Source organism: Aythya marila (genome assembly GCF_965140915.1).
Source record: "Aythya marila genome assembly, chromosome: 8".
Taxonomy (NCBI): domain Eukaryota; kingdom Metazoa; phylum Chordata; class Aves; order Anseriformes; family Anatidae; genus Aythya; species Aythya marila.
The window spans coordinates 23,065,086-23,087,315 of record NC_139049.1 but is presented as its reverse complement, the minus strand read 5'-3'; the positions used below and the strand labels follow the sequence as shown (position 1 = coordinate 23,087,315).

The 22,230-nt window shown below is 47.4% G+C and overlaps 2 protein-coding genes across 3 annotated transcripts in view; one reads left to right on the top strand and one right to left on the bottom strand.

The window, feature by feature from the left end:
- Positions 1–6,674, top strand: part of GPBP1L1 (GC-rich promoter binding protein 1 like 1) — a 31,957-nt gene extending 25,283 nt beyond the window's left edge. The window contains exons 8-12 of the mRNA XM_082766418.1: positions 975–1,115; positions 3,527–3,685; positions 4,458–4,582; positions 5,432–5,534; positions 5,760–6,674. Coding sequence (XP_082622544.1) covers positions 975–1,115; positions 3,527–3,685; positions 4,458–4,582; positions 5,432–5,534; positions 5,760–5,906 — 675 coding nt within the window. The 3' untranslated portion in view covers positions 5,907–6,674. The remainder of the gene's footprint in view (positions 1–974; positions 1,116–3,526; positions 3,686–4,457; positions 4,583–5,431; positions 5,535–5,759) is intronic.
- A 4,180-nt stretch (positions 6,675–10,854) lies between these two features.
- Positions 10,855–22,148, bottom strand: NASP (nuclear autoantigenic sperm protein). Of its 2 annotated transcripts, XM_082766664.1 has the most exons (15): positions 22,016–22,148; positions 20,891–20,941; positions 20,235–20,345; positions 19,604–19,684; positions 18,948–19,045; positions 17,347–18,234; positions 15,904–15,986; positions 15,060–15,145; positions 14,867–14,940; positions 13,637–13,825; positions 13,224–13,390; positions 12,757–12,810; positions 12,596–12,667; positions 11,524–11,655; positions 10,855–11,015 (listed from the first exon to the last, which is right to left on the bottom strand). In XM_082766664.1, the coding sequence occupies exons 1-15, from the start codon at positions 22,075–22,077 to the stop codon at positions 10,962–10,964; spliced, it is 2,202 nt and encodes a 733-aa protein (XP_082622790.1). In that variant the 5' UTR covers positions 22,078–22,148; the 3' UTR covers positions 10,855–10,961. The 2 variants fall into 2 exon arrangements, with proteins under 2 accessions (XP_082622790.1, XP_082622791.1); XM_082766665.1 differs by lacking the exon at positions 11,524–11,655.
- Positions 22,149–22,230: the final 82 nt, after the last annotated feature.

Genomic DNA, 22,230 nt, shown 5'->3' with positions numbered 1-22,230 from the left:
AGTAGAAGCCTGTTAATGTGAGAGAACATACTGAAATAATGACTTCTGCTTTCATTGTTCACAGAATACGAAATCTACTTACTCTCAGATTTAACTTAAACCCACTGTGCGTTAGTTAATTTGCTATGACTTGGATTTGACTTCTGAACTCTATCAGTTCAAAAGAATCAGTATGCCCTAATGCTCTGACAGGTGTATTTCTCATGCTACTTGATACAAATCTCTTGTTAGAATCATTGTAGTAAAGACTGTCACTTGAGTGTTTGTCCTTCCTTGGCGAGAGGTCTGCAAATAATATACCAAGTAACAAGTTATCTTGAAGTCTTTGCTTTTCAACAAATCACCACTGTATCTGAAGGGATACTGCAGAGAGTATCCGGACCAAAACGGTAGGTGCTTGTGCACCTACCAGAAGGATGAACTGCCTGCTCTTCTTTTTTCCCCTCAATCAGTACAATGATGGACACTTTCAGAGCCCTAGGAAGTAAATAATTGGTATTCTCAGTGTGGACGAAAACATTTCTTGATGTGTTTCTTCCTTGCATGGGAGGAGTTCCTGACAGATGATGCAAACCCTTTCTTTGTGGCACACGGTGTTCCCGTATAAAATGTGAATTTAATTGGGATCTTTTACTTCCCATCTGTGTGTGTAGCTCCAAGATGCATTGCATCACTCAGTGGTGATTCCAGCTGATGAAGAGCAACACTTGATTTTCTCCTTGTGCTCTTGCAGTGTTTTATTAGAGGGAGGTGCCTGTGAAGCAGAATTGTGTGTGGCTTGGGCAAAACAGAAGATGACAGGGAAAAACTAATGGATTTAGGAGTAAAATTGTTGAGAAAGTTCTTGTAGAGGGAGGAAAAAAAATCCATACAACAGACAACTTCAGTCAATACAGTATTTGTGTTACTGCTCGCAAGCAACCCACTCTAGTGCTTTACCATTTATTATATATTTTGTGTTCTTTTCAATACAGCCAAGTCCATGGAAAGCCAACAGAAATGAACATAAACCAGGCTCGCTTTCCTCCGGCCGTGACTCTGCCTTTACCAGTCCAGTGTCTGTAACCAAACCAGCGGTACTGGCAAGTGGCTCAGTCCTTACATCTCCCAAAGAGGTAAGGGATTGGTTTGGGGGATATGATGGGAACTTTATCACTGTCACCTACTATAGCTTAAATGTAAGGTCCTTTCTGCCTGTGCTACCTAGGTTTGTACCCTTGAATAATGACTTGCTTGTGTGTTCTTAGTACATCCTGTGACATCTCTGATACGCTAAAAGAAAAATGGTTTACCTGGATGTAAAGACAGAGCCATTGGTGTTTGTCCAAATGTATTAGGATTCCTCTCAGATTTAAAAAAAAATAAAAAAATAAAAATAAAAAAAATAAAAAAAATAAAAAGTAATTTAACGGGTGTTGCATAGCTAAACATGCATAGACTTGGTGTGCTATTGGAGTGCAGATACCAAGAACAGATGTGAAGCAAAAGGTAAACTGATTCCCATATGGTAAAAGAAGGCGGATGAGAAGGATCTGCCTTAACTTCCTGTAGGAGAACAACAGCATATAAGCAGTGAGCTTTGAAGGGATCCAACATGTCTACATGCCTTCATCTAGGTGTCTGTTTTTAACACTGGTAGGAGGTAATCTGCTGAGGTTAAAGCTGCCTTACCTTCACTTTTGGTATGAAGTGTGGAGAGATTTTCTGAATGTAAATTTCTTAACACTTTAGCAGTAAGTGGGACTTGACGTGTTTTGGCCAGCATTTCTGTGGTTCATTTTTTAGCTTGTATGCAAAATGCTGTTCTGGAGCTTGAAATTCCACAAAACTTAGTAGAAAAATGTCATTGAATAACTTTGGATACTTAGAATACACTTTTTTTCTTTGAATCTTTTGGGGATATGCAGTATGGAAGCACAGGACCATGGCAGTTCTGTACAGTGCTGGTAAAAAGGCTACTTCTATCAAAAAGTTCAAGTGGTTTTAGAGTATTCCAAATTACCAGAAGACATCCAGTTCTAAGTCTCCTTTGTTGATGGTTACTTTATGTTGCTTACAGTCAAACTAATTACCATGTTTAAAGCTTTAATTTTTAAGTACTACGCCAGCTTTGTATCCTAGTATGAAGTCACTTATGCCTTGTACAATTGCTAATTTGTGCATGATGGTGTTGAGTGAGGCAAAATCTGAAAAAGCTAGCTGAGAAGTGTTTACCCTAAGGCATTACTTTCAGCACACACCTCACAGGCATTATTGCACACGAGTGTTTCATGCGCATCAGGCGTGAGAAACATAAACAGCAGTTGCTGCCTGGTTTTGCTTTGCTAAATATTTCAGTTCCCTTAATCTTTGCTCAGAGCACTATGTGGTATGATAAAAACACTTCGTAAAGGAGGTTTATTTTGAAGAGCCTGAATTTGCAACTCTCCCACCCTAGTTCTGTTTTTTCTTTTTTTTTTTTAATTAAAAAAGGCAGGAGGGGAAGCTGCGTGCTTTAGGAAATTGACCTCTGCTTTTGTATTGAGAAAAAGATAACCAAAGCAAGTAAAGAAAAAGAATGGCTTTGAATGCAAGGTTCTGGGTCAGGCAGGTATTTAAATAAGTGGCTAAATTCCTCATCTTAGAGTAGCCAGATACAAGGTCTGTGTATGATGAGAAGGTAAAGATATTGGGAACTTTCATGCAGCATGTTTTGAGATTTCTTTCCCATGTCCACTCAAAATGATGAAACATTACATTGAAACTCATCTTGGTTAGCAGTGTTTTAATTTTTTAATTTTACTGTCATGGCTGAGGCACTGCTTATGTGTAAACCATTGTACCTTATGCCTGGTTCAAAGATGGAAATTAAGAAAGCAAAGCGCTGTCGAAGAGCATGGGAGATTACCTTGGGTTCAGGAATTCAGCTGAGCAGATTTACCACAGGGTCAAGGGCTGTCTGTGACTGGCTAGGCACAGAATTGTCTGGGTTGTGAGTGTTTGTAGGCAAGAATCGGCAGCATGCTCACCAGGAGAGGATACAAAGACTGTGACTACCTGTTTCACATCCAGTTGGTTAAAGATGTACCACTCCCTGAAAAGATATTACAACCCCAAAGCTTAATTTCAGGGAAGAGGCAGCCAGGTTGGCTTAAGACACAAATGTGAACTGAGTCTAATCTCCCTAATCTTTTAATTTTGTGGGCTGAGTCCTGCATAAAGTTTTCTGCCTCCATATTCTGTTGTAGCCTCCAGCATTACTTGAGTTATGTTGCCAAGGAACAAAATAAATGTATTCATGGCCACATGAATTGACACCTAGAGGAAGAAAAAATTAGAGTTGGTAGTGATAGGTGGGAGCATGAGCTGGTAAGAAGTGGGTACACAACACCATTCAGTATTTCGATGAGCATTTGAAATTAGATTTCTTAAGGGTTTAAGAGCTAGTCTGGGAGCTGATGGGCATTTGAAGGAACAGAGCCTGAAGAGGGCCTCATCTTCATAGCAGGACTGTTTAAAGTCTCTGTATTTTACCTTCTTTGTCTAGAGTCCTTCCAGCACCACCCCTCCCATCGAGATCTGCTCTTCGCGCTTGACAAAACTGATGCGCCGCACCACTGATAAAAAGAGCGAATTCCTGAAGGCACTGAAAGATGATAGGAATGGGGAGATAACAGAAAACAGAGAATGCGACAAGCTGGATGATGTAAGATCACTGTACCCCTTGTCCTGTGTTGTCCATCCGTCCTCCCCCTTCTCTCCTCATACATAACATGGTCATGATATATTGAAAGAGTTGGGTACTGAAAAAAGCAGTGTGTGTAATTCAGGCTGTGGTTTAGGAAATGACTGACTTCCATCGGGCTGACACACATGCTAGCAGAGGTAGTGCAGAGCACTGAGATGAAAGGAGATATGTGACATGCTGAAATGCAAAAGTAATAAATGAGGTGGAAGGCAAGGTGACAGCGAAGTTAATCTAGAGTCTTGAAAGGATTCTCTCAGGGGTTGAACAATTCCATATTTTAAAGTCTTACCTTACTTTCAAACTTCCTTGTCAAACTGCATTCACAGGAAAGCTGAATTCAGTGCTTGTAAAAAGTGCAGGATAGTGGCTGAAGTCTCAGGCTTGGATCAGAACCCTGAATGTGGAAGTCTGTGGCTTAATGTGTATGTAAAGGACATCTCTAAGAGAAGAGTATTCTTGCTTTTTGTATTCTCTTTCTGAAGCTGCTGATTACAGCTTTGTAATGCCAACACTTACTCCCTTTACATCAAAGTGCAGTCTACCAAAGTGACATATCGTGTTGTCTCATCACAGATAGGTAGAAATTGCTTTTAAACCACTGTCAGCCCAGGCTGTGTTGAAAGCACTGACTAGAGGTGAAAAGGCTTTGATTTACCCCCAAGAGCAGAAGCTTGAACTTCAAACTGTGCTGTCAGTGTGGTCTGTACACTTTGCTTCTTTTTTTCTTTAGATGGAGAGCAACAGCACACCAGAACCAAAGGAAAATTGGGAAGAGAATTGCCATCAAAATGGCCTTTCTCTTCCCTTGCCAGAAGAGGGGGAAAACCTCTCTCACTCATTGGAAGCAGAACACAGGTAAGGAAATGGAAAAACAAGATGTCTGGAGTAAAGGAGGGTGAGTCCTTGGACTGTGTGAGGAGGAAATTTATTCCAAAGAAAATTCTGGGAAGTGCACAAAGCTGGACTAGAGGTGTGGGCTTTGTTACTAGTGCTGGGCTGGGTGGAGTCTTACTGAAAGTAAAACAAGATGCTGACAGCTGAGCCAAGACTTGGCCATGGTGTGTAATTAGGTTCCTGTACTCCTCTAGTGCCACATCCTTGTGTGTTAACGCTGCCTAGATATTTACCTGCCCGCATGGTGGGGCAGTGCAAACTGGTTAATATGTAAGTGGATGCCATAAGTGTCATGATCTGGAGTATGAAGATACACACTCACACTTCTTTTACTGTCTGTACTTAGAATACTCTGTGCTGCTTTAAATGCTGTAAATGTGAGAGAGAGTTAAAGTATTTGCTTAGTATCTCAGCTTGTATCTTGCATCAGTGATTAAGCAGCGTGTGAGTATCTGGTACAAGTGGATAGTAACTTTTAGAAGATCCTGAGCTAAGGTGCTGGATTGGTTGCGTCACATCTTCCTTCAGTGTCCTTGGGTAGAATTTTAAATTTCTGCTTTATTTTCCTTCTGCCAGACTAGTTATTTACCCATTGTACAGGACTGCTGGTGATTAAATATTTGTAAAAGACATTGAGTATGAAAAATGTTGGGTAAACACTAAGCATTGTCGAAGTGGTCTGTGATACAGAAGATTCCCTGGTGAATTTGAAGTAATGTAACACAGAACCTTGTGCTTCATGGACAGACTGTTCTCTCCTTTACCTTTGTTCCTTTGCTTTAATTCCTGTGCCCTTTTTCCACAAATCAGGTTATTGAAAGAGATGGGATGGCAGGAATATCCTGAAAATGATGAGAATTATCTTCCCCTCACGGAGGATGAGCTCAAAGAGTTCCAAATTAAATCAGAGCAGGTATGTTTCAAACTCCTACTACTTGTGACTGTCCTTCACTCTTTCCCTTCTTAGACATCTCCTGTAGTATAGAAGACAACTAATGAAACTGTAGTCCAGTTGATGACTCTATCCATACAGAGCATGTGTATATACAGTTAAACACATAACTGATGTCCACAGAGGGTTAGGGACAGTTACTCTCCATACTCATGCTTGTTTGAAAACTTGCTTTCATTTCTACAGCGAAGAAGAAATGGATTTGGGAAGAACGGATTTCTTCAGGGCCGCGGCTCCAGCCTGTTGTTCCACTGGAGAAGCACTTTTAAGACAAAGATTGAGGACTCAGACACAGAAACTAGTAGCAGTGAAACTTCAGATGACGATGCCTGAGACTGGGCACAAGAAAATTGAAATAAATAAAATCAACCCAATAAACTCAGTTCATAGTTCAACACGTGTTTGGGGTTGTATAAACTAAACAGAGTTTATTCTGTCTCCAGTCTGTTCAGTTTTTTCTTCTGTTGTTGATACTTCATGCACAAGGGAAATAATTGTATCCCAAAGAAGAGAGAAATTGGCTTCTTTAGCTTTTTCTTTTGGTTTTGCCCTAATGCTTATAGAAGTTTGTGCAGCTAGCAAATTTTGACAAAAATCCCTTGTGGGGCAGTGCACAAGTTCAGTCTTGTAAGCAGGATACCAGTGACTGACTGATCTTTGCAACAACAAGCTTCTAACAGTGCCGCCTGCATTACATAATGTCGTGCGGTAACAATGTGCTAAAACAATCATTGTCAATGACAAAATGGCTATTGAAGTTCTAATTATGTTAAATTAATGCTAATAACATGAATTTTTTATTTTATTTTTTTTTGGCGGCTCGGGGAGCTTCATCACTTAACCAGGCGTTTGTGGTTTTCTTTTTTGGGTACAGCTGTAAAATATTTGGATATAGGAATTGTTTGTGTTCTTCTTCTTGCAGCCTTGATATTCAGGGTGGATTGTAAAATATAAATTTTTTGTGAGATTTCAAAGATTAAGATTATTTTGATAACATTATTTACAGATTTAAAAAAGTGACTATCACATTGAGTCTGTATGAGGGGGAAAAACTACTGCATCAAAAATAACTAACTTGGAATAAATATTTTGCATCAGTTTGCCAATTCTAATTGTCTTTCTTATGTAAGAAAAGCTTTCCTCTAAAGGGACTTGCAACTTTGGGGTTCTGATAGCACTGGGGTTAAATAGCTGCTTCTCCCACTGTATTTTTTCCACTTGGCAAACATTGCTGTAGTGCTCAGACTGCAGAAGCTAAATTCTTCCTTTAAAAGGGGAGAGGGAAGACAATGGTGAGATGATAGCCCATGTTTGGTTTTGTCTTTTTTAAGAAAAGAAATGGAAATAATCTGAATTTTCTTCCACTAAAGCAGTTTGCTTTTTTTTCCGCTTCATACAAAATAGTGAAGCTCGACTGGTCGGTGTCACTTCCTGTTCCTAGTGCAATGCTGCTGTTTCTGTTCACAACATGGCAAGGGTATGTCTGAATCCAAAGCTGTTTTCATTGAAATCTTTTTTAAAAATTCATGAAAACATTTCTATTAGATTAAAAAGGATTTTACAAACAACTCAGTTGTGGCCTAAGCTATTTCACTGTCTGTTTTAAGTTCAGCTTGTACACGAACATTTTGGATCGGGAAGTATCTGCATGGTTGTCCACTGTTTGCAAGTTGGCTGGATGGAGTTGCACAGCAAATAAGAAATCCTGGGCTCACCGAGCTGAGGGGGAGATGGTCTGCCTTCAGCAGGGGCAGGATTTCACCATGGGTCTTGTTTTTCAATCCACTCCTGTGGATTGAAAGATGTGCAATGAAATTCTGGTGTTTAGCCATCTCTCTGCATCAGTGCTCAGGGGAACATTTCTAGCCGATGTTCTCGCTGTGCTTTTAGGCTCTGGGGGCTGTTGGTGGGGCCGGCCCCATGCCACTGCCCTCGCTGCCAGCCTGGGCAGGGCCTGCCCAGCACCTCGGCACCTCCCTTCCCACCTTGGCAACCAAACACGGCCACAGCTGCCTCGTCCCGAGCAGGTTGGTGCTCCCTCACACTCAGAGAAGGGCCCCAGCCCTGAGCTGGGCTCACAGGGGTGGGATTTGGGTGTTTTTCCTGCAGGGAGCCCAATGCCTGGCGCAGGAGCCTTCACCTGCCCCAGCTGCTGCATGGCGTTCAGCTCCCGGCCGCTGCTGCGGGCGCACCAGGAGCGGCTCTGCCTGGGGACACCGATGGACGGCGGCTCCAGGGGGGACCTGGGCAGGGCCTGGAGGCTGCAGGACCTGCAGGACCCCTCGGTACTGTGAGGTTGGGTCAGGCATGGGTGAGGAAATGGGGTCCTCCTGCTGGTGTCAGCTGGATACATCCCAGTCTGAGATGGGGCATGCTGCACCCCTCAGCGCTTAGTTTGGCAAAAACAGAAAAGTTATGGTATTAAGCTTTTTTTTTTTTTTTTTTTTTTTTGTCTTCTTGTTTACCTCCCTGAGGTTGGGATGCCCCAGCATGGAGACCGTGCCGAGCAGCGCCACCTCCTCCTGCTTTCTGGGCTCCCTCCGGCTATATTGGGACCACGGGGGCCGGGGCAAGCCCGGGGGGCACCCCTGGGGGACATCCTCACACACCGTGAGAGGGCCCTGCTCCGGGCCACCGAGCCCCGTGTCCACAGCCCCGAGCAACCCCCTGCCAGCAGGCTGACGAAGGAGGTGAGCTCACCCACACGGGGTGCAGGCTTTGTCCCCAGCCCCGTGGGTTCTGCCTCCTGCCCACCCCCTCCCCGTGTGCCTCAGGGAGAGCCCAGCCAGCAGCCAGCCCTGCCACAGGGGCACCCACGGGCACCGGAGCTGCTGGAAGCCCACAAACACCACATGGCCGAAATCCGGGCCAGGACGCAGCAGCTGGAGCAGCAGCGAGCAGGTAGGCGCTGGTGGAGGTTTTGGGGTGATGGGGCTGTGGTTCCTGGGGTGACCCATCCTGCCCCCCCACAGGGCTGTGCCAGCGCCTGGCACTGCTGGCAGAGGAGCAGCTGCGGCCGAAGCCCAGGCAAGCCCCAGAGGCACCGCGGGGTGAGGCCGGGCACCCGTACGGAGGGTGAGTCCTAGCTGGGGCGAACAGGGCTCAGCACCCCTCCAGGGGAAGCACCCAGACTGCTCCCCACCAGGCTCCCAATTGTTCCCAGTTGCTCCCAGTTGCCCCATTTCCACCCCAGGCCTGTCCTCCCGCCGCCCGCGGGGCCGCTTGCTGCTGAGGCCAGGTGAGAGCCGAGGGTGGGCGGGCGCCCGGCGGAGCCCCCACCCCGTCTGACAGCGGTGCCGTGGCAGGGCCCTGACGCTGTCCTACCTGCGCAGCGGTGGCCACGATGCGGCCATCCTGGCCCAGCTGCTCGACCTCCAGGTGGAGGCCACGGCGCTGGAGAAAAGGGCCACAAGGAGGACAGGTAAGAGGCAGCCCCGGTGCAGATCCCAGCCTGGGGTTGTGACCCCCTTCTGTTCCCACTGAGGCGCCCCCGGCCCTGCCAGCAGAGCGCCCCAGGGCCTCAGGCACTCAGGACCTTGACGCGGTGCTGCTGGCCGTGGAGCTGGAGAACCAGCGGCTGGAGGACGAGCTCCGGGCGCTGAAGGTCCGGCAGGCGAGGCGAGCTGATGCCAGTAGGTGGCTGGGCGATGGGGAACCCCCTGACTGCCTCCCCACAGCACCCCACTGCCTGTGGGTGGCAGCCAGGTGAGCACCCCAGGCCCATGGTGACGAGCCGCTGTCCCCAGGCTCGCTGGCGGCCCAGCAGCAGGCGGAGGGCCTGGCCCGGCTGCAGGCAGAGGTGGGGATGCTGAGACGCCAGGCGGAGGGGACGGGGCCACGGGCGATCCCCCCCGTCCTCCCACCAGCCCGGGCTCTGCCGGGGTTTCTCATGGTAAGAGCGGCGTCCCTGGGTGCAGGGGAGCCCCTCACCTCAGCAGGGGATTTCCCAGGGAACTGATTCAGGATTTATTCCCTTGGCTGCAGCAGGATGTATTTTTCCCCTGCAGGTGCTGGACTGTGGGCATCGTTTGCTCTGTGCCCACAGCCCCTCATCCCAATCCCATTAACACCAGATTTTTCCTTCCCCAGGAGCCTCCGGGACCAGCCCTGGGGCCCAGCAGCCCCCCAGCCCCCAGTCGCCCGCCCGCTGCCCCCATCCTCCCCATCGCAGCCCTGGAGGACCCCCCTCCTGCTCGGGAGCCACCAGCAGAGCACGAACTGCCCCCAAGGTGAGATGGGGACGGGCTGGGGCAGGAAATGGGGGCGTTATTAAACAGCAGTGATAAAGGGATGGCAAAAGCTGTCACAGCTGCAGGCTGTGGAAGGGCAGTGTTTGGGGGATGTGTGTGGGGCCATCCTGGGACCCAGGTGTGGGGAATTTCAGCAGCATTTGAAGGGTTGGGATGTGTTGGGATGCGTTGTCAGTGCTCCCACACAAGGGTGATTTGTCCTGGCCAGCCTGGGGGACAGCAGCAGGGAAAGAGGAGCACAACTTTTCCTCCCCCCACTCCCTTTCCCTGCTGCTCACCCCTTCAGACGCATCCCCAGCCACTTTTAGGAGAAGCTTCACAGGCGGTCCTCATGGCTCAAGCCAGGAAGCAGCAAAAACCACAGCAAGATTTCCTCCCGCGTGCTGGAGGCCCCGTGCTGGGTGTTTAATAAATGGCTTCCCCTGCTGCTCGTCACTTCTCAGCCTTTTTTGACAAATGTACCCGTCCCTGAGCCAGGCGCAGGCTGTGCTGTGCCCCCTCCACCACCCGGCCCTCCAAGCACAGGTGGGCAGAGCAGGGCCCCTGCCCCAGCCCCGAGGATGCAGAAATTCATGCCCAGCACTAAAGCACTGCAGAATTTTGGGTCTGAGTTGTGGCCACGGCTCTGCTCCGATCCCAGCCAGAATGAACGTGACCAAATGCAGCAGTTTGCCCACAGCAAGCCAGAAGGGATGTGGGAAACACAACCTCCAGCACAAACAGCCCTGGGAAAGGCTTCAGGGCAGGGGAAGCACCACCAAGCGCTTGACCCCTGCTCCCTGTGAACAGGGAGGTTGTGGCAGAGCAGAAGGGCACAGGTGCAGGTTGAGCACTGGCTGCAGGGGCCAGACAAGCTCTTATCGCACCTCCCCAACACCCCCAGGGCCAGGGGAGGTGCCACAGCCATGGGCCAGGCTTTGCCCAGGAGCTGTGAGCCCAGCAGGGGCTGGGGGGAGATCTGCCACCCCCAGGACAGTGAGGAACAGAGGGGGGAGCTTTTAAGGGGAAGGGCAGGACAAGGACCATTTGCTTACAATCTTTATTGAAGTCATACAAAAGTTGCCAAAAAGTGAAAAAATACACTATATACAAAACCATTTTCCTTGTAAGGAGAGGAGTGTCTGAGGTTGAAGAATTATCATACTGTGCTTTCAACTGTAGCCCCTGATTCTGCTTGTGGCCTCTTCTCTGCCTGAAAGAAAAGAGAAGTATTGGATTTAAGAAACAGAACAAAACACTGCATTACAGCATCAATGCATGCAGCATTCACTGTTTTTGTGGTTTGAAAACAAAACTAGGCATGCTTTGCTGGTCTTCAGAGCCCAGAACTACAACAGCCGTTAACAATTGTAGCCTAGGTGAGAAATATTAAAACCCTGGAGCGCTCTGCTGCACAAACAGGCCCTGTGCTGTTCAGCCCGACAAGCCCCAGAGCCTCAGCACACACGTTCCTGTCCCTCCCGTCAGCTGCACAGCCCGTTATCTGCCCAGCTCACTTGGTGTCAGACACCACAGCACAACGTGCAGCCTGGCAGCTTGGAACACTCCCCCTTGTGCAGGAAGCCCCGTGAAGCCCAGCAGGCAATAAAACCAGCCAGGCACTAAAACCACTCCTTAACAGAACGGGAAACAAAACAAAACAAAACAAAACCAAACCAAAAAAAAAAAAAAAGGCACCATGTCCTGACTCTACTGCCCACCTCCTCTTCCATTTTTTCTGGAACCTCCTTTCCACTGGGGGCAGCAGCAGCACCACCACCATTGACAGCCGGTTCTGGTTTAGATTTCTTAGCTTCATTGTCTCCCTGGTGAGTCTCCTCCTCTGGTTTCCTCTGAGGACAAAATTGTTTAGTCTTCACTATGGACAAATGTAAGTGTTTTTAGAAAGTGAGCATCCAGATGTCATTGCACATTATCTACTCAACCTCCACTTGCCAGATTCAAGAAAAATACTTAAGTATTAGGATTTAACTGAAGCTCTGAAGCTTTAGCACAAAGGTCTCAATCACAAAGTATAACCAGGAGGATATAATCAAAGTGCCAGTATTTGTAATGCAGAATTATCCTTAGTTAGAATCTGGCAGGGGAACATGTTACAGCTGTGATTGTAAAAATCACTCCAGACAAACCTGAACTCACACAGGCTAACACAACTGACAAGGCTGTGCCACATATACAATATAAAGAACAAGATTCTATATGGGATAATTTTAGCAATATCAGAAATTGTTCTGGGGGGGAAAAGAAACAAGAACTATACATTGAGCATTAGGTTCTTTTAAAATATCTTATTTTCTCATTAAGAGGCAATTTAGCACAGCTATACAATTGGACTGGCTTTGGTATTTTGCAAGTCCAATTCTCCATTTCCACTTGGAAAGAAGGGAATCCAATTCAGCCTGGTTAATTGCCTTTAATTTTCAAGATCTACACACTGCCCTGCTCTTCTTGCAGGCTCTCAGCAGAGCAGGGCATCTGCTCAGAGAACTCCTCCACAAGCCACACAATTCAGCTCTGGTTAAACCAGCATGGCTCAGGCAGAGAGCTGAACCATCACCAACTATTCTCCTGGAGGCTGGATGGTTCCCAGACTGATTAGCTCCCAGTGGAAAGGAGTTCCACACACCATCTCTTATTACTTTTAGTGTTTTTCTTTTTCCAGGTGTTACAGAACTAAGTTGAGAAAAAGCCTTAAGCTAAGAAATCCAACTAGAGGTTAAGCCAGGGGTACTTTAACCACCTGTTTGTACAACTCGTCATTTCTGAACTCACCTTTTTCCTGACCAGGTGAGAGATGTCTGTAACACACTGAGATGCTCCATCTGCTGCTTTTCTAACTGGAATCTATTACAAAACAATGACACATCACTAACAGCAAACAGCAATTTTTAGAGCAGACACGAATTCTCAGCATCCATCTTTGCTTGACTTACTGTGGAAACCGAACCGCTGTCTTCACTTTGTGCAAAGCCAGACGTAGTTCCAACCTTAAGAGAAGCAAAAGATAACAGCTAAGCAGCACGTTCTGCCATCTCCTCCCACAAGGCCAATGCACTAGTTTAATAAGTTGCAGAAAACCCAACTTCGTGTCTTAACTTTACATTCTGCTTCTACACTTACATACAGGATAGAAGAAAGGTTCACGTAGCGATGTAACACTCATTTAAGTCTCACATTTGACTTAGCTATCATTTCTAGCCTTTAGGTATTTAATTACTCGAGAAGCCTACCAAAGTCCAGTTTAGTTTGGAGCAATTCATTTCAGCATATTTACTATTAAACTTTTCAGACGTCATCTGTCTTAAATTCCCTTCTTGATCTGAACTTTTCCCATCACTGGTTTACTTCAAATCTCACTGGAAGGATGTTTGCTTGAAAGGCAACAGCAGGATGTACTCACCAGAGTCGCTTTCAGTGCCAGCTCAGCTACTCTTGCACTCTTTTGAGACTCCTTCGAATCCTCTATCTTTTCTTTGATTTCAGGGAGAAGTCCTTTTAATTCTTCAATCTCCTTTTCATCTTCAGGGGACCCACCTTCTGACTTCTTTATTCGTTCAGTAAGCATTGCTAGAATGACATAGTTATTAGGGCAAAAACTCCTCCACACCAAGTCCCTGTTTGGTTATCAGTTCCCAGAGGCAAGTGCCCACCAGCAGGTGCTGTTTGGCTGTTCAGATGTTAGTCTGGGCTGTTACCAAACGTTTGCATGACAAGGTAATAAGCAGACGTAATTGCTGGCAGGGCAATTAACAAAGTCAGTTCTGATTTGGGAAAGCTCTCTGTTTGGTTAGGCAATTTCGGACATCCACTCACCCATTCTCTTGTCGATGACTTCTACGGATTTGCCAAACTGCAGCACTGCCTCGTCGAACTGGCTGTTGTAGTGGTAGGCCAGGGCCAGCTGGTAGTGGCTTTCGGCAAGCAGGCGGTCGTGAGCCTCCAGGTATTTCTGCTGCAGGGCCAGACAGGCCTGGAACTCCTCTATAGCCTGCACATAGTTTTCTATAGGAGCAAGCCATACGGTCTTTACAAACAAGACGCATTTATCTAAGCACCATCCACACCCTTATTCAGTTACTACGTATTTTATTCCACTTCATGAAGTCCAAGAAGAGAAGTAGCAGGGAATGTAAGCTGAGCTCAGCGACAGGCTGCTCTCCTGTTAGCAGGTGACAGTGCTCACAGCCCAACGCTGCCTTCCCCTCAGAAGAAGATTGAGTCCATTTCCTCGAGGTGCTTTGTCTGTTTACAATACCACAATAAACTAGAAAGCCGAGCTAAAACCTGCCACACTAATCCTGCTGTTTTACCTATCGGTTGAATATAACCAGGCAGAACTGCAGCTGAGCTGGAGGTGAGTGGTCCCCTGCCACCTTCCAGTCCAGCACCCCACGGAGTGCTCTAGTGGCACGAAACACAACCCTCACTTTGTAACCCTTGTCCAGAATCCTGTCACGTTATTTCCAGCGATGACACCCCTACTTTGATTTAACAAGATCAAATACAAAACAAACATGTTTTCAAGTGAAGGGCAGACAGACATGTTAGAAGGCACAAACCTGCGGCTTGCTACCTGTTTTCCTGATGCATCAGGGTCTTTCCCAGCTGCACCACACCATTTTACAAAGTCTAATATCATCAGCCTTTTTTATTTGAAATCTTTATGTTCCAGAAGTGGCTTGGCACGTGACACTTCCCTCTGAGCTCAGTGACTGAGTACTTCCATAAGGAAAGAGTCTTTCCCAATTTCTGAAGCTAACCAAACCCTGCCTATGAAACAGCCTCGTGCTCTGCTCTAACACCAGCTCTTACTCAACTCTTCCTCCTGCTCTTCTGGAATAGCACGGAATACCTGTTTAAGGAACTCACTTGTTCATCCATTGATTAAAAAGGCTTCTCGTGAGGCTGTACTATTATAATTAGAAAAAATATGTGCCTCTTCATCTTATCAGACTGCAGTCACCTCTACTCATTCTGAAGTACGAAATAGGAAGTGACAAAATGAAACCCAGCACTTGATAGGTAAGGATTAGCACTGCTTACCAGATTCAATGCTGACTTCTCCTAGCTTTAGATGAGCCTGAGCCGCATGGAGCTGAGCTTCTTTTGTTTCTTTTCTAAATCAAGGAAAAAAGCCATTTCCATGAGAACACCTAAATACCTAGCATTATACCTACACCGCCTCCCAGCTCCCTCCCACTCTCACAGACAACCAAATTGCAGATTCAGTTTTTACCTCTTGTAGATGACTTTCGCTAACTCCAGCATGTCCCAGGCTAGCTCAAGATTTCCAATTTCTTCCTCCTCACTTTCCTGTAAAGACTAGAAATGCACATTTACGTTGTTAGTTGATATGGCCCTTCCCCCCTGCTTCCCCAGAAATAACAGGGCACCAAGCACCAATATTATCCTAAGAATAAGACCGAGGTTTAAGTTGCTATTAAGATAAGCTAATCACTATAGGAGTTATGTTCCTTTTTTTTTCTCAAATGTTTTTGAGCTCCATTAGAATATCTCTGCCTCAGACTACTCTATTTAAGACAACTGTCTTTCATTCTTCACAACATTCAAATAGGGCTCAGACTTCTTCAACACGAAATGCTCCATCAAGCTAACTCCTCAGATTTAAGCAGCACAACACTTCCCACTGAATTCCCCATCTTAATCATGACTTATTGCACTGGGTGCACTCGATGCGTACAGTGAGACAACAGCAGAACAAACCAACACAGAACTGTTTTGAGTAAGTAGCTTCAGTAACAAACTAAAGCAGCCCTCCCTGCTGAAGCCCACCCCTGCACTGACCAGGCTGCATCACCGGTCTATAGACTGCAAGAATTTGTTTCAGTGTTAGCTAAATAAGCACAAGTTCACAGAAAAAAAAAAAATGAACAAGATCCTACAATACAGACTATGCCTAACGATGCCCTTTCCTTCAGCAATGCTGGTTTCTACACAGAAGTGATTTCCTGCACAGGACTAACTAAATGAAACACAAGTGAGCTTTTACAAACTTAAAGGGACATTTAGACAGACATCACTCCTTCAAGAGCACCAATATCAGAGCTCAGCAGCCTCACCTTGTCTTCCACTGTCAATTCATTCTCCTTATCATCTTCAGCTTTGTCATTTTCTTTATCTTCTTCCTCAGATTCTTCTGTTTCTAGAAGGAAAGTAGATGAATGAGAACACTTGCTGTTACGATGCTTCCTTCACACGGAGCCAGGCAGAATATTTTATCCTTCCAGGGAGAGGTTAGAAGTGGGACATGAGAAGGGCACGGGTGACACTAGATTCCCAGCAGCAGCCATCTTGCTGAATTGTGAGCGCTGTAGGCTAAGGTAGTTCAAGGCAACCTTAGTCCCTGCTTTAAGTTTAACTTCATACTAGAACAGAAACTCACCTAGAACTCAGTTCTCACCAATTGTGAACCCCCACTGAAGCCGTGGGATCCTGAGCAGCCCCGGAGGCACTGGTCAGTTGCTGGACCTCATGCTACAGATAACAAGCGCTTCCAGCAAGATAGCTGCCAAGCTGCGTACAGATGAGACCATTTCTGAATTCTCACTCCTCGTTTCAGTCCTTTCCCAGGACAAGAAAGAGCGGGTCACTCTTCTCTAGGTTTGCATTTCAGTCACTGTGGCCAGACACCTTTCTAGGCACTGCTTCCCCTCTCGGCATTCAGCACGAGCCCTCTCAGCACACAGAACTGTTCGGTCTGAACACTCGCCACTCCTCAGCAAGGCCGAGCTGCTGACAAGCCAAGCTGCAGTGATCAGTTTATTGATTAACTTGGCCCACAGAAGGCAGTGGCCTTCTAAGACCACGCACGTCCCACTTCGGCAAAGCGCACACGTTTCTGCCAGGCAACTTAACGTAATCCTGACAACAGGCATAATGCAGCAGGGAAGCAGAATGGCAGAAAAAAAGCTAGGTAGCTGGAAGACTGCACTAGATGCAATAAGCCTTCAAGTCCCAGGGCAAATTAAGTTTAGGTTCACCAGCCAAATTGTCACTTTTAATTACTACCAGAAAGACTCTAATGGAAAGTTCCTTCCCTACCCTCTGAAAAGTCAATTTACCATCTTGTTTTGCATTCAGCTGTTCTTATTTTCCTGCTCCCCTGTTTTTAAAGTAAAATACGGTTATAACCAGAGGCAACGTGTGCTTCAAGTTACTTGGAGGTTAGTGCAGTAAACCCAGACGCATGCAAGTGAACATCCATTCAGTATTCTCCACCAGCCCAGCCATCACTTACAGATCTCACAGGGCTGTAAGTTTGCTTTAAGGCAAGATTTGCTTTGCAGTTAGTTAAGCGTTAGTCTAGAGAAAACCGAGACTATTCACTGTTCCTTGAAACTTTACCGAAACCAGTTACTTGGATATAAAGTCCCCAGGAGCCCCTTTACAGTGCCTTTTCCTTATTCTAAGGCAAACAGAAAATTCTGAATGGAACACTTTACCCGGTGTTAGCCAAATCCATCAAGTCAGCCACCCACAAGTACTTTTCTCCTCACTGTTACCTTCTCCCTCTTCCATCTGGTCATCTTTCTCTTCTTTCTCTACCTTAGCACCTTCACCCTCTTCCATCAGGTCATCTTTCTTTTCCTCTTTCTCTACCTTAGCTGCTACTTCAGCCTTTTCTTCCACGTCATTAGATGGTTCCTTGCCCTCTGCGGGCCCTGGTTCCTTTGAGGACTCTGTCTCTTTAGGTTCAGCTGGTTTCTCTTCTGTAGCTGGCTCTGCTGGCTCTTTCTCCTCCACCTTCTGCTCAGCTGCCTCTGCCTGCCCTTCTGCAGCTTCTTTCTGCTCCACAGTGACGGCTGCCTGCCCTTCTGCTGTCACTTCTTGTGACAACGCCTTCTCTTCCACAGCTGCCTCTGCCTGCCCTTCTATTGCCTCTCCCTTTTTGACGGCTGCCTCTTTTTCTGTTGCTTCTGTCATCTGCTCTCCTGCCTCTCCCTTCTCTTCCACAGCTGCTTCTGTAGACTTAGCCTCTTCCACAGCTGCCTTTGGCTCCTTGTCCGACACTTCTGTCATTCTGTCCTTCTCCTCCGTTGCCTCTGCTACCTCTTTATGCTTTGTGTTCTGCTCTTTTTCCACTGCTTTCTCTTCCACAGCTGCCTCCTCTTTTGTAGTTGTCTTTTCCACAGCCATCTGCTGCTTTTGTTCTTCTGAAGTTAATTCTTTTTCCACAGAAGCCTCTGTCTTCTCTTTAGCCTCTTCTACCTTTACGTCCATGTCAGTCGCTTCTTCCCTTGGCTTTTCTTCCGTTCCATCTTCCATTTCCACATCCTCCGTTTTGACTTCCTTCTCAGCTAGGACTGGAGCTCCTTCCGTAGACTTCTTGGCCTCTTCTTTTTCCCCCATGGCGTTATATACCTGTTCTCTCAACTCCTCCCTTGCTTCTTCTACATGATTGAGGAAGCATAAACATTTCTCCGAGTTTAGTGACACAGACATTAACGGGCACTGACACCACCACCCTCAGACCCTCGGCCAGCGTGTTGGTTTGTCATCGAGTTAAATGACGCTCCTAAAAACTTCCTTTTCACAACACAAGCTATTAGGATGCAACCAACAAAGTCGGACTAAGCAAACCCCTTCCCCTTCCCCAGACTGAATTATTGCAAGCGGCCGCTCAAGCAGTGTGCAGTTTTGCGCGCTAGCATTTTTAGTCACAGCTAAGCAAGAGATGCCAGTGCTTTAAGAGTCTGGATCCACAGAATCCCTGCATTACCTCCAGCTGCGGGTAGGAAAACATAGTTACCATCCTCGGAGTTCATTTACAGACTGAGCTGTCCTGCTACAGACACTGTACTGCCACAAGGTTACAAAGCAGTTCAAGTTGACTGTGAAGCTCAAGAAAGCCTGAGCGCAGTGCTTCAGGACACAGACATCTGGTGACCCTTCACACACGCTTATGCAATCAGTTCCTCGTAGAGGTTTGGGAGGTTTTGTTCAATCTTTAAGCAAGATTAGAAGAACAAAAGTCCGTTCTGGCTGCTAGGAGTTTGAACAGAATGCTTCTGACTACCTGGGATGCCAATACTCAGCACGTGGACCATTTAGACAAGAAAATGCAGCTCGGTACCTCCACGGCACGACCGACAGCTTTACATACCATCAGCAGCCGGTAAGGCGGAATCATCTTCAGCTTTCTCTCCTTCCTCTTCAACCTGCACCCCTTCTAAGGCATTTCCCAATACACCATTTTCCATTCTAAAGGGAATAAGAGGTTGTTATCCCTTGGCTCCTGTAAGTACGCCTCTTTAACTGTGGAAGCTACACCACCATGGCCCGTTCCACCCAGTGTAACTCTGCATATGAGGCTCTAGCACAACCCTGCAACAAGGACAAAGCTTTTACCCCAGCCAGACTCCTGCTCTGGATGCCTGACACGCTGCATGCTTCCTTGACAGTAACAGGTGCTTAGAAGATAAGCCTACTAACATCATAAATAACATTTCCCTCCAGAGAAGTATGGATATTTGTCAAATGGTTCCTAAAAAAACGCAGCTACTACAAAGCATTGCTTAAATAACAGCAAACAAGCCACAGCAGATAGTACCTATATTACTTTGAAATGCTTTTCTGCCAGAAGCTTTATTTCTGATACCATTTTTCACTCTCAAAATTGAGTTTTACAGCCTCTTAAGACAGTCACTCCTATTTCTTCGGAAAAGAAGCACACCCATTACTGTTCAGCTATAAACCACCTGAAGGAAGCATACCGTACATTTAAGGACAGGCACCGTACGTGAGCAACTGGTAGCATACCTTGCCAACTCCAGGAGAGATTTTCCATAATAAAAAAAAGCTTCTGCACACTCATCCGCTGTCTCACCATATTTTTTACCCCTACAAAAGTAATGAAGCATTATTTGCCTCTGCTGGTTTTTGGAGGTTTTGATACTGAACTTTAAAGCTAAAAATTCCTGGACACAAAGAATCAGTTTCCTAAGCTCATCTTCCATTTTTGAACAACAGATGGATGCCCCTCTCACTTATTTAGAGCTGCATCTCAGAAGCATCCAGCAAAGCAAGTTAATCTAAAAACCCCCAAGATGTATCACCCTTGGGGACTGATCAAGACTAGCAAAGAATGGGCAAGTTACACGACTCCTTTATTTTCACATTAACAGACTACGTCAGAACTATGTAAGGCAAAATAAAATATCAAATCCTTTTTCCTTCCTAGAGAACCACATTATCAATTATTATCATTATAAAAGCTGTCCCAGTTACACAGCAACTACAGTATTGTCCTACACCTAAGCACTCTCTTCAGTTGTGTTATAAATATAGCAACATACATTATGTAAAAACCTAAATCTTGAATGAACCACGTCAGTGTAGTCAACCTGAAAGCCAGCCCTTACAAAAACACACAAAACATTTTACTACTTACAGCAAGCTTGCAGCTTCCTGGAATGCATTAACAGCAGCTGGAATATTTCCCATTACCAAGTGTTTCTGTCCTAAACCCAATAGTTTCTTGGATTCTCCATCCACATCCATACTAGGAGAAAATCAGATGCAGGATTGTTAGTTTCCATAGTAATGAGAAAAGTACACATCGGATTCATACCCAGCTCTCAAGACCTAGGCAGCTCAATTTAAGTGAGCTGCAGACATTAACGTGACTGGCAGCACCGTAATTTTATTTTAAAGTCTGGACCACCTTCTGGTTTTGATGGTTAAGGACAAATAGGTTAATTCTAATAAATGCTGGAAGAAGTGGCTGTCAGACACAGGCATGGCAAAGGAGGCTCAATACCAGGGGGCTGTACAACAGTGTAACAGTGCTGCACAGGGCTTTGCCAGCTGCAAGAAGAGAAGAATAAGTGCAAGTTACAGCTTCTGACGATGCACCTGAGGAGACAGATGGATGCAAACCTTGGTTTTGGCTCAGCACCCCTCAAGCAGGGCCCTGCAGAGGGCACGTCCCCACCTCTACCTCATGGCGGGACGTGAGGAGATGCCCACAGGGCAGCAGGACAAGGACAGCCACACACCCGCCACCTCCCTCCTCAAGGTGCCAGCAGCATCCTTGGCCCCACTTACCCGTCTGCTTTGTCAGCGGAGGTGGAGGGGGCGGCCAGTTCCTCTTCCATCCTGCAAGGGACAGGAGGAGCGGGGCGTCAGCGTCGCCACAGCGGGGCTGAGGTGTGAGGCCGGGGGCCATAGCGGTGGCCAGCCACCACCGCCGGCCCTCAGCGTTTTGGGGAGAGTGACAAGGTGTGGGGGTTAGTTATTGATTTATTTACGTGTTAAGTCAGAAAGTGAGGGTTATTTGTTTGTGTGTGCTATTTATTTAGGTAACAGAGTGAGGGTTATTTATTTATGTGTGTTAGGTCAGAGACTGAGGGTCATTTGCATGCGTTAAGTCGAAGATTGAGGGTTATTTACTGATGTATTTATATGCATTAAGTCAAAGACTGAGTGTTATTTACTCATTTATATGCATTAAGTCCAAGACTGAGGGTTGTTTACATATTTACGTGTGTTAAAGTCAAAGGCTGAGGGCTGTTTACTCGTTTATTTGTGCTAAATCAAAGACCGAGAGTTGTTTATTTGCGTTAAACCCAAGTCTGGGGGCTGTTCACTCATTTATTTGCGCTAAACCAGGCTCTGAGCGCTGTTTATTTGTTTATTGACGCCAGAGCAGGGCCCGTGCCCGGCCCCTCACAGACAATGGCCCCTTCCCGCCTCGCCGCCGCCCCGCCCCCGCCCTTGGCGCCAAACCCCGCCGGCGGCTCCTCACGGGCTGCCGGCCCCGCGCCACGTGACCGCTCCCCCCACACCCCCCCTTTCCCCGACCCTCTCCGGGCAGGCTCGACGGCGTCGGCTGCCCCCAACAAAGATGGCCGCGGCCGCGCGCGGGTCACGTGGTGCCTCGGCGCGAGCCGAGCGGGCCCAGCTGGCCGCGGCGGAGCGGGGCGGCACGTACCACCGCCCGCGGGGGGGGGGGGGGGGACACACAGGAGGAGGTGAAGGGGCACCGAGCCCAGCCAGCACCCCCCAAGCCACACGCTCACCCCCCCCTCGCCTCAAGGAAGCCCGCCCGCCGCCCCCAGCCCCCCCGTTGCCCGGTGAGGCGCACGGGAAGCGGCCCCCCTCGCCCCCGCCGCCCCCCCCCCCTCCCCCCGGCGCACCGCACGCGCGCAGCGGGCCCGGGGCCGGCCCTACCTAGTCGGGGAGGCCGACGCGGGCTCGACGCGGGGGGCGGCGGCGACGGCCGAGGATTGCATAGAAGCTGCTGGAGACAGGGGCGGCGGCGGCAGAGTGCAGACCCCTACCCCTCCGGCCGCCTATATACCCCCCAGGACACGCCCCGGCCCGCCTCGCGGCGCGCGCACGCAGCCGCCGGACTACAGCTCCCAGCATGCCGCGCGCCCACCCTC

What these genes read in the sequence shown, in the direction of transcription:
- NASP (XM_082766664.1), bottom strand. Translation starts at nt 22,077, where the DNA reads ATGCAATCCTCGGCCGTCGCCGCCGCCCCCCGCGTCGAGCCCGCGTCG. An exon ending in AATTGACAGTGGAAGACAAG is followed by an intron (nt 15,146 to 15,903) that starts GTGAGGCTGCTG and finishes GTGCATTTCTAG; the next exon opens with TCTTTACAGGAAAGTGAGGA. An exon ending in TGGCACTGAAAGCGACTCTG is followed by an intron (nt 12,811 to 13,223) that starts GTGAGTACATCC and finishes GCTTCTCTTAAG; the next exon opens with GTTGGAACTACGTCTGGCTT.